This window comes from Anabrus simplex, chromosome 1 (genome assembly GCF_040414725.1).
Source record: "Anabrus simplex isolate iqAnaSimp1 chromosome 1, ASM4041472v1, whole genome shotgun sequence".
Taxonomy (NCBI): Eukaryota; Metazoa; Arthropoda; class Insecta; order Orthoptera; family Tettigoniidae; genus Anabrus; species Anabrus simplex.
Genome location: NC_090265.1, coordinates 821,742,379 through 821,752,797, shown reverse-complemented (window position 1 = coordinate 821,752,797; position 10,419 = coordinate 821,742,379). Strand labels below are relative to the sequence as shown.

At 39.5% G+C, this 10,419-nt stretch overlaps 1 protein-coding gene across 1 annotated transcript in view; it reads left to right on the top strand.

Annotated features, from left to right (window-relative positions):
• The first annotated feature begins 344 nt into the window (after window positions 1-344).
• Window positions 345-10,419, top strand: part of LOC136857147 (cytochrome P450 4C1) — an 84,141-nt gene continuing 74,066 nt past the window's right edge. The window contains exons 1-2 of the mRNA XM_067135569.2: window positions 345-503; window positions 1,218-1,409. Of these exons, the coding sequence (XP_066991670.2) occupies window positions 345-503; window positions 1,218-1,409 (351 nt within the window). The remainder of the gene's footprint in view (window positions 504-1,217; window positions 1,410-10,419) is intronic.

Below are 10,419 nucleotides of genomic sequence, written 5' to 3'. Positions count from 1 at the left end.
TCGGTGCGACGTAAAGCAAAATAGCTACAACAACAACAACAACAAAACCTTATGTTATAACAATAAATCCGTTGCAATTCAGACCGCAAGGTGAAAGGACGCAATAGTGCTGGGCGAGTGTAAAGTGTAGGAACTGCAAAGGCGAGTGAAACATGGAAGTATCCATAGATCAATATCGGTGTGTTATAGGCAAGTGGCAATGCAGAATGAAAAAGAAAGCAGTACAGACCGGAATCAATAACCATAACATCATGCAGATGCTGTTTACATTAGTGGTGGTGACGGTGCTGTTGGTGATTGGTGGTATTGAACTAAACCCAGTGCCTGGACTGTCTTGAGGAGATATGGAGAAGATTAGGGAGGTCTTGAATGTGGACAAGACGCGGGATATGATAATGGAACAAATGAGAGAATCTAAGGAATTGAGGACCTTATCAGAATCAGAACTCAAAGATATCAAGCAGAGCCTGCTACAGGAGAAGAAGGCTGAAATGAAGAACAAGGTACTGGAATTAGAAGTAAGGATAAGAAATACTGAATAAATGAACGGATGCGAGAGAAGGCGGAGAGGAGGAGAAATATATAATAATCTATGGATTGGTAGAGTCAGATAAAGAGAACGCAAATGATTTGCTGGATAGAGTACTCTCCTTAATCAGGGAGAAACTCGATAGTGATATTGAAAAATGCAATGTCGTATGGCTTTTAGTGCCGGGATATCCCAGGACGGGTTCGGCTCGCCAGGTGCAGGTCTTTCTATTTGACTCCCGTAGTCGACCTGCGCGTCGTGATGGGGATGAAATGATGATGAAGACAACACATACACCCAGCCCCCGTGCCAATGGAATTAACCAATTAAGGTTAAAATCCCCGACCCGGCCGGGAATCGAACCCGGGACCCTCTGAATCGAAGGCCAGCACGCTGACCGTTCAGCCAACGAGTCGGATGATAGTGACATTGATTCAGATTAGGGAAGAATAGAGGAAGGAGACCGATCAAGGTATGTATGGTATCGAGCTTGAAGGCTCAACAAATATTGGAGGTTGCGAAGAAGCAGAAGGGGTCAAAAATATGGATCAAGAAAGTACTGGATCAAGAGGAAATGATAAATATGAAAACGCTTCGCTTTCATTTATAAAAAGCGTGGCATTCAGGACTAAAAGCTTATATCCGCGGAAGCAGACCCGTGGTTGTGGGTGACACGTGGAACAGACAGTGGACGGTGAACCAGCTACGCGAGATAGAGCAACGGCCTGATGTGTCAGCTACGCGAAAGGTCAGGGATATGGACAACGAGCAAGGCACAAATGAGTCACCAGCAGCAGAAACAGAAACTGCAGAACAGCAGCAGCCCCAGCAGGTGTTGTTGATCAAAGCGAATGGAGGTCACGACGACCCGGTTACGAAAGTAAGTCATCAGCACCATTCCGGACAAGCAGCACAGGAATGAGTGGTTCCAAGGAGAGATACCAGCGCAGCAAGAAGAGAAGAAAAAAACGTAAGCCAGCGTTAAAATTAAGGGATATTTGGGCTAAGAAAGGATTGACGGGTACTGAGGAAACTAGGGGAAGGAAAGAAAGAATAATTAGTTCCCCAGGAGGTTTTATTATTCAGTTAGATCAATCAAGAATGACCATGAGTAGAGCCGCGAGCTCAACAGATATACTCGCAAATAATAACTAGGCTGGGGTGTGGGAGTAATAAATTTAGAGTGTGTACTGAGTAAACTGGAAAATGATGAGGTCAGGGGTTTAATGCGGGAAAATGATATTACGGTGATGATTGAAATGTGGATGGAGGGTGAATATTAGTTGCAAATACCGGGTTGTAAAATTTTGAGTAAAACGAAGCAAAGAAGGAGCTGAAAGGGCGCTATACCGAGGGGATATCAGTGTTCATGAAAGATAAAATAAGTAACCAGGTAGAACTATGGAAATCACGAGTGGATGAAATTATTAGGGTAAAAATAACTTTTAAAAAAGCAGGAGGAAAGAGATATTTTCATAGGCTTCTGCTACAACCATCCCTTGGGGTACTCCTTTGACAAAAAATCCTTCTTTGATGATCTTGTTGGTGAAATAAAGGAGTTAAAATTAAAGAATGAAGAAGCAGGAATAATTATAATGGGAGATCTCAATGCAGGAATGCGAGTAAAAATTCAATGTACTATAGAGAAATTGATGAAATTCTAATGAAAGTAAGAAGTAGCAAAGATAAAGTAACGAGAATGGAGAAAAATGTGTGCAGTAGAGGAATTATATATTCTGAACAGTGGATGGGCGGGAGATACAACAGGAAACTTAACGTATATTGTCGAGTCAGGAGTGTGACAGACCTAGATTTAGCTTCCCGGGTAGCGCTAACTTGTATCAAAGACATTAAGGTACAGAATTGGACAGCATCCCATCATTTTCCGGTTGTTATTCGACTAGTGATAAATGATGGAAAACCAAAAGGGAAACCCCACACGAACTACGTACAAAAGCAACTGGTTAGGTATACATGGGTGGAGGAGCATAGGGACGAATTTAGGAACTATTATAGGTGGAAAACTTTTGATATTTTGAAGTTGGGTATTGAGAACATGATAGAGAATAATGACATAGAAGTAATAAAACTGGTTGAAAGATCAATAACAATAGCAAGCAAAAATGATTGTAAGAAAGAGTTTTTTTTTTGCTAGGGGCTTTACGTCGCACCGACACAGATAGGTCTTACGGCGACGATGGGATAGGAAAGACCTAAGAGTTGGAAGGAATCGGCCGTGGCCTTAATTAAGGTACAGCCCCAGCATTTGTCTGGTGTGAAAATGGGAAACCACGGAAAACCATCTTCAGGGCTGCCGATAGTGGGATTCGAACCTACTATCTCCCGGATGCAAGCTCACAGCCGCGCGCCTCTACGCGCACGACCTGTAAGAAAGAGTAGGGAAGACAAATATAATTCTTGGTACAATGATGAGTGTAATAAAAAAGAAAAATAGGAGTGTTAAAGGCACTAAAAGTATACAGAAAGGAGGGATCGGAAGACTTAAGGATAGATTTTTGCCAAATGAGGAAAGAGTACAAAGATTTATTATGTGGAAAAAACTGGCAGGAAAAATATGTACAATTATTAAATATGTATTGTAAAGAAAACGAAAAAAAAGAAAATATTGAACAAAATAAGCGAAATCTGTAAATATAAAAGTAGTAATCAAGCAATCATAAGCAATGAGGAGTGGTTAGTATATTTCAAAGGTTTGTTAGGGGATAATGATGCATGGAAAATGAATAAAACCCATACTGTTATGCTTAGACATGTGGGGTACACTTCGCCTGAATTAGACGACCCAATATTAAGAGGTGAAGTGGCTGATTTTTAAAAAAGGTAAGGAGGTAAAGCAAGTGCTATCAGTGGAATCACTTATGAATTTCGGAACGAGTTTGGTAAAAACAGCCAGATGCTGTAAATATTAACTAGAATACTCAACAACACCTTCGTTGGTGGAAAAATTACTAGTTCTTGGCAAGAAGGAATTATATGCCCAGTATACAAAAGGAAAGGGGATAGATCTAACACCAGCAACTATAGGGGTATTACCTTGCTGGATATACTTAGTAAGATTTATACCGGGATTCTGGCAAAAAGAATTTTAAAAATTGGCAGAAGATTACTATATATACTCTGCGTGCCAGTCGGGGTTTTGGAAAGAAATGAGAATTACTGATAATATATTTATAATTAAAACAATAATAGAAATATTTAAAGAGAAAAGATGAGAGATTATATATTGCAGCGATATATCTGCAAAAAGCTTTTGATTCAGTGAGCAGACGGGCTGTTATTGCGGAGCTGGCCAGGATAGGGTTGTCAAACAAAATGATCAGGGCCATAGAAGAATTATACACAGAGGTGATATGCACGATTAAAGTGAAGGAGAGATACATTCAAATATTGGACTCAATCAGGGATGTAAATTATCACCAATATTGTTCATACTTTTCAATAATAATGTATTAGATAATTGAGGGAAGGAGGATAGAACATGTTCACGTATGAATAATAAAGAAATTCCTGGCCTAATTTTCGCGGACGTCATCCTACTGCTCTCTCTATCACCAGGCGGTGTGCAACAGTCTTGATAAAACTGCTGAATATTGCAGAATATGTAATTTGAAAATAAATATCAATAAAACAAAAGTAATGGTATATAAAAAAGGAGATAAATTAAAGAAAAATGAAAGAGGCTGCAGATTAGAGGGTATAGACCTGGAAGTTGTTAATAAAACAGAATATCTAGCAATTATTATGACATCGAATGGTAAGTGGAATAATCAAATATGACGTGCTAAAATGAACAGGGTTGGCCGCTTTATCCAGCACAAGATGCTTAGAAAGAAAGATGGCGAATACTGAATACAAGTTACATAAGAATCTTTTAAATGCACTAGTGATTTCAAGAGCAATGTATGGGGCGTTAAAATAGAGAGAAAAAATAGATGTAACAAACCACAAATTCTGAAAAATAATCATGTGGAGTTAGAAGATTATGCGAGGACATAAGTATTCAAGCAGATATAGCCAGGAAAGTAATAAGATATTGCTTAAGATTAAAAAGGGAAGAGGGGAGGTAAATACTGAATTTAGAATACAAACAACATATAGAACAATTAAAGGATGACTACTGGCTAACGAAGGATATTGAGAAACAGACGATTATGGTGGAATGTGGAACTAAAAGGACACTGCTGGAATTTCGTTAAATCATACACTAAATGGCAATAAGGAGAGAAAGGGAGCCTAACAGAGAAGTGAGTAGAATGGTATGGTGGCTAATGGGAATTTGAAAAAATAAGGGTCCGAGAGAGAAAAATTACGAAAATCAGTGTCCACTTGGTGGAAAAGAAATGGAAGAAGCGCATTTATTAAGAATTTCTAGAGCAACCGAAGCACTGAGAGCAAAATATGTGGGAAGTGAATGTAAAACAAAAATAGAAAGAGAGAGAATTCTATACAATTGCTAAAATATTAAATAAAGTGTGGGTTACACCGGGAAGAATAGAAAAAATCTTTTGTATCTTAAAAAGTATGTGGAAAAAGAAAATTAAAAACATCAAAACAAATACAAACGAAAAATAAAGATAATATGGATAAGAGGCCTGCGTATCGTACAATAATGAATAAAATTAATAGTAGGTAACAAATTATGTCAAATGTTGTAATGTATAAATTTTTACAGTTTTTTTCGTGTGGTTATTTCTAGCCGAGTGCAGCCCTTCTAAGGCAGACTCTCCGATGAGGGTGGGCGGCATCTGCCGTGTGTAGGTAACTACGTGTTATTGTGGTGGAGGATAGTGTTATGTGTGGTGTGTGAGTTGCAGGGATGTTGGGGACAGCACAAACACCCAGCCCCCGGGCCATTAGAATTAACCAATTAATGTTAAAATCCCCGACCCGGCCGGGAATTGAACCCGGGACCCTCTGAACCGAAGGCCAGAACGCTGACCATTCAGCCAACGAGTCGGACAATTGTTATAGTGTCTTGTCCTTATTTTCTAGCCATAACTCAGACATTAAGTATGGCATGTTGTAAGTATGGAAAACATACTGGTAAGTTAAAATTATGTCAAATGTAGTAATCTTTAAATTATTGTATATTCATAATTCAGCCATTAAGTAAAGTATGTTGTAGGTAGTAGGATACCCCCAAAAGACCTGTGACACTAAGGTTAGCATTGGAATGGTGTGATATACGTGAAAAGTTTTCTAAATGCCTGTGAAGGTGCTTTTGTGCTTTACCTGAAAAGGCTTTGTTGCAGTATCTACTGGAAAGTGGGTATTTACAACTATTTAAATTATTTCTGCTGCGAAGTAGAAGTATGTGTTATTTACCAGTTTGCAGCGAGGTGAGCTTTTGTATTATATGATTGATAATTATCATTTATAAGGAAAGCCTGGAGGCGGAGTCGGAATGTTAATACGTGACGATTAGAAATACAAGGTAATATTCAAATCGCCAAGTGAATACTCTCACAGGCCAGAGTTCTTGTGCGTAGAAATTGAAATTCGTGGTACGAAGTGTTTACTCGGTGTAGTGTATCGCCCACAGAAGACCGGAAACACAACGGATCTAGAGGAAGCCCTACAGGACTTAATATCCAGGTATGAACACATGGTTTAAATGGGAGATTTTAACACTGACCTGAAAAATGCAACTACTGAAACTAGGCGACTAACATGCATGTTTGAATCCATTAATATGACAATTCTGCCCATACAACCCACACATCATGTTGCAACATCGCACACACTCTTTGACCTAATAATCGTTGTAAACAATAAAGACCGTATATTGTCACATGGACAGATTCCTGTGCCAGGCCTTTCCCGCCATGATATGATTTACGCTGCATACTCTTTGAAGTGTCCAAAATACAAGCCTAAGAAAATCGAATATAGAGATTTCAAAGATTTCTGAGCACACCATGGCACACAGTTCAGTACATAAAGGACATTGACGACAAAGTATCTCATTTTAACGAACTTCTCTTAACTTTATACGACAGACATGCCCCATTACGTACTGCTCGAGTAAAGCGACCATCTAACCCTTGGCTCAATCAAGAATTTCGTGATCAAATGAAAGACAGAGACGTAGCCTATAGCTACTATGTGAAATGTCCAACACAGGACAATTTTGAGAAATATAAAAGACTCCGAAATAAAACAACGCAGATGATAAGAAACGCTAAAATACGCTACTCGTACGAAGTTTTAAATACACATAACTCTGCAGCTGTATGGAAAACTCTCCGCGATATGGGTCTAAGTAAAACGAAGACAAAGGATAGTAACGGTAATGTACCTTTGGACGATCTGAATAATTATTTTAGCTGAAGAAACGTCCAGATGAACGGAAATACCAAGAGAGCCACTATTGACAAAATATCTTCAAAGAGAAAGCATGGTGGAGAAACATTCTACTTCTCTCATGTGACTCCAGGTGATGTAAAGAGCGCCCTCAATGACATAAAATCAGGGTCTACCGGACACGTCGGAATAAACCTGTCCCTTTTAAGAAAAGTTCTAGACATCATTCTTCCTACAATAACGCACATTATTAACACCTCTCTTATGACGGGAATCTTTCCTGAGAACTGGAAAAATGCCATCATCAGACCCTTGCCGAAAAATAGTACCCCTATAACCTTTGACGATTACCGGCCTGTTAGTATCCTCCCTGTACTGGGAAAAGTACTGGAAAAACTAGTACACAAACAAATGACAAACTATATCTTACATCATAACTTACTCGACAGATATCAATCAGGGTTCAGATCGAATTACAGTACCAACACAGCATTGGTAAAAGTAACTAAAGACATTCAGCTAGCAATGGATAACGGACAAATGACAATTCTAATTCTTCTAGACCTTACAAAAGCATTTGACTGCGTAGACAAAGACATTTTACTAGCCAAATTAAAAGCGATGAAATTTTCTAATAATGTATTATGCTGGGTACGTTCCTATCTCAGTGGACGTAAACAATGTGTGTCAGTGGGAGACAATATGTCTAGATGGCTAAATACTGAGATGGGTGTAGCACAGGGTGGGGTGTTATCACCGCTTCTGTTCTCCCTATACATGAATGACCTATCAGAACAACTGACGAACTGTAAATATCACTTATATGCTGACGATATCCAATTGTATATTCATACCAAGCCGAATGACATACAAGAAGCAACCATGAAACTAAACGAAGACCTATTTAACATTAACGAATGGACTAGTAGCCACTGCCTGAAGGTAAACCCATTAAAATCGCAATCCATCATAATAGGATCTAAAAAAGCGCATGCCAAGTTAGAAAGTATCAATATACCGGTTATCAACGTCAATGAAACACCTATAACAATGAAAGACTCCGTTAAGAACCTTGGAATAATTTTTGATAAGTAGTTAAGTTGGTCAGAGCACGTAACAAAAATTTGTCAACGTGTATTCGGCTCATTACACTCACTGCACAAACTGAGGGACTTTCTTCCTGTCAAAACCAGGAAACTGCTTGTTCAAGGACTAATTCTACCAATATTTGATTATGGTGACGTAGTCTATAATAACATAAGTTATTCACTTGGTTCCAAACTTCAACGGGCACATAATGCCTGCATTCGATTCATTCTAAATGTTCCGCTCCATTCCCACATCAGCCCATTCCTCCATCAGCTGTCCTGGTTAAGATTATGCGATAGATGCAAGCACCATGCTGTTTCTCTTCTGCACAAAATACTGCGAATAGGTAAACCAGACAACCTGAGAATAGATTTCAGCTACCTCTCTCCCTCAGGCAGAACACCCGCAAGGTCATCAACACGATCCCTGTTGTCCATCCCCATTCACCACAGTAGGATGTATAACAACTCATTTGTACCGGGGACCATACGTTCCTGGAATTCCCTCCCGGCTGAAATTAGAGACATAAGCAACCTAAATGTATTCAAAAGAATGTGCTGGAACTTTTATCTACAATCAGAATAATTTACTCCAAGAATTACCCTCAAATGTTAGATTAAGTCAGATGAATAAAATGTAAATGTAAGATTAGTAACATTGACAATTTTCGAGGTATAGTTTTAATAATAGTAAATACTATAAATTCATTTTAAAATGTAAAAAACAAATTATGATACTTTAGATTTTCAGGTAAATTACATTTCACGTTAATTTTAAATTATATTAAACTTATTTTTAATTTTAAGTAGTTATAATGTTCTGTTTACACAGGTGTACAATTATATGGTTTGGCATAATAGCAGGCTTCATAGCCTGAGCCCCGCCATGTACAGAAAGACATTAATAAATAATAAATAAATAAGTTTGTAAATAAATTAAGGAAAGATTCATGTTGTCCTAGACAATATAGCATTGTTAACGTCTAGGACAAACAAATTATATTTAGTATAGTAGTCATCATCATCATCATCATCTGTTTAACCTCCAGGTTCGGTTTTTCCTTCGGACTTAGCGAGGGATCCCACCTCTACCGCCTCAAGGGCAGTGTCCTGGAGCTTCAGACTCTTGGTCGGGGGATACAACTGGGGAGTATGACCAGTACCTCGCCCAGGCGGCCTCACCTGCTATGCTGAACAGGGGCCTTGTGGAGGGATGGGAAGATTGGAAGGGATAGGCAAGGAAGAGGGAAGGAAGCGGCCGTGGCCTTAAGTTAGGTACCATCCCGGCATTCGCATGGAGGAGAAGTGGGAAACCACGGAAAACCACTTCCAGGATGGCTGAGGTGGGAATCGAACCCACCTCTACTCAGTTGACCTCCCGAGGCTGAGTGGACCCCATTCCAGCCCTCTTACCACTTTTCAAATTTCGTGGCAGAGCCGGGAATCGAACCCGGGCCTCCGGGGGTGGCAGCTAATCACGCTAACCACTACACCACAGAGGCGGACTAGTATAGTAGTACCTAATCATAAAAGAAAAATGTAATGCATGTAACAAATTTGAACGAACTGCAAAAAGAGAGTGCTCTCTTCCTTAGTTCCGGACGATCCGGAATTTAGGATGGGAGTATTGTATTCTCTAAAAATAAAATATTGTTTTTAATATATGAACTCATTTGTAAACTTACAGATACAATTGGTTCAAGTAGTGTATATTCGGGAGATAGTGGGTTCGAACCCCACTGTCGGCAGCCCTGAAGATGGTTTTCTGTGCTTTCCCCATTTTCACACCAAGCAAATGCTTGGGCTGTGCCTTAATTAAGGCCACGGCCACTTCATTCCCAGTCTAGCCCTTTCCTGTCCCATCGTCGCCATAAGAACTATCTGTGTCGGTGCGACGTAAAGCCAATAGCAAAAAAATAAATCCCAAAAATAATTTTCCGGTCTCGTGAAAAATAACTGATTTGTTGGATACATTCTCATTCAGAAGTGGGAGGAGGGGGATGCTTACGGCTGGTAGAGGAATAGTGTTTGTGATGTAGATCGCGTAATTGGAAGGAATGAAAAGAAGCTGCGGAAGAGTGAAATTGTCCGTTTGCCTACTGACTACGAAAATGTTTTGGAATTGTTGTCACTGCACATGTTCTTGCCGAGGACTGGTATCTGTACAAGTGGAAAATCTCAGCTAGGGATTCTATTCAGATAAGTGTAAACCAATTGTTCTGCATATCCACTTTTTCAGGGATGTGAGGATGTTTTCACACATTGTTGAGGAGGGGTGAAAAATTCGTTGTCTCTCAACCCCAGACAAGAACGGATAGGCCACCCGGTGATACAGAAAAAGATGAAATACATTAAAATGCTTTTCAATAACCTCGACATAACGGAGGACCATCCTGCTACGCCGTTTTATGAACATGTGCTTGCTCTAGCTGGTAATATTCATAATGACAGTGACAGTGATGGCGATGATAAAATACG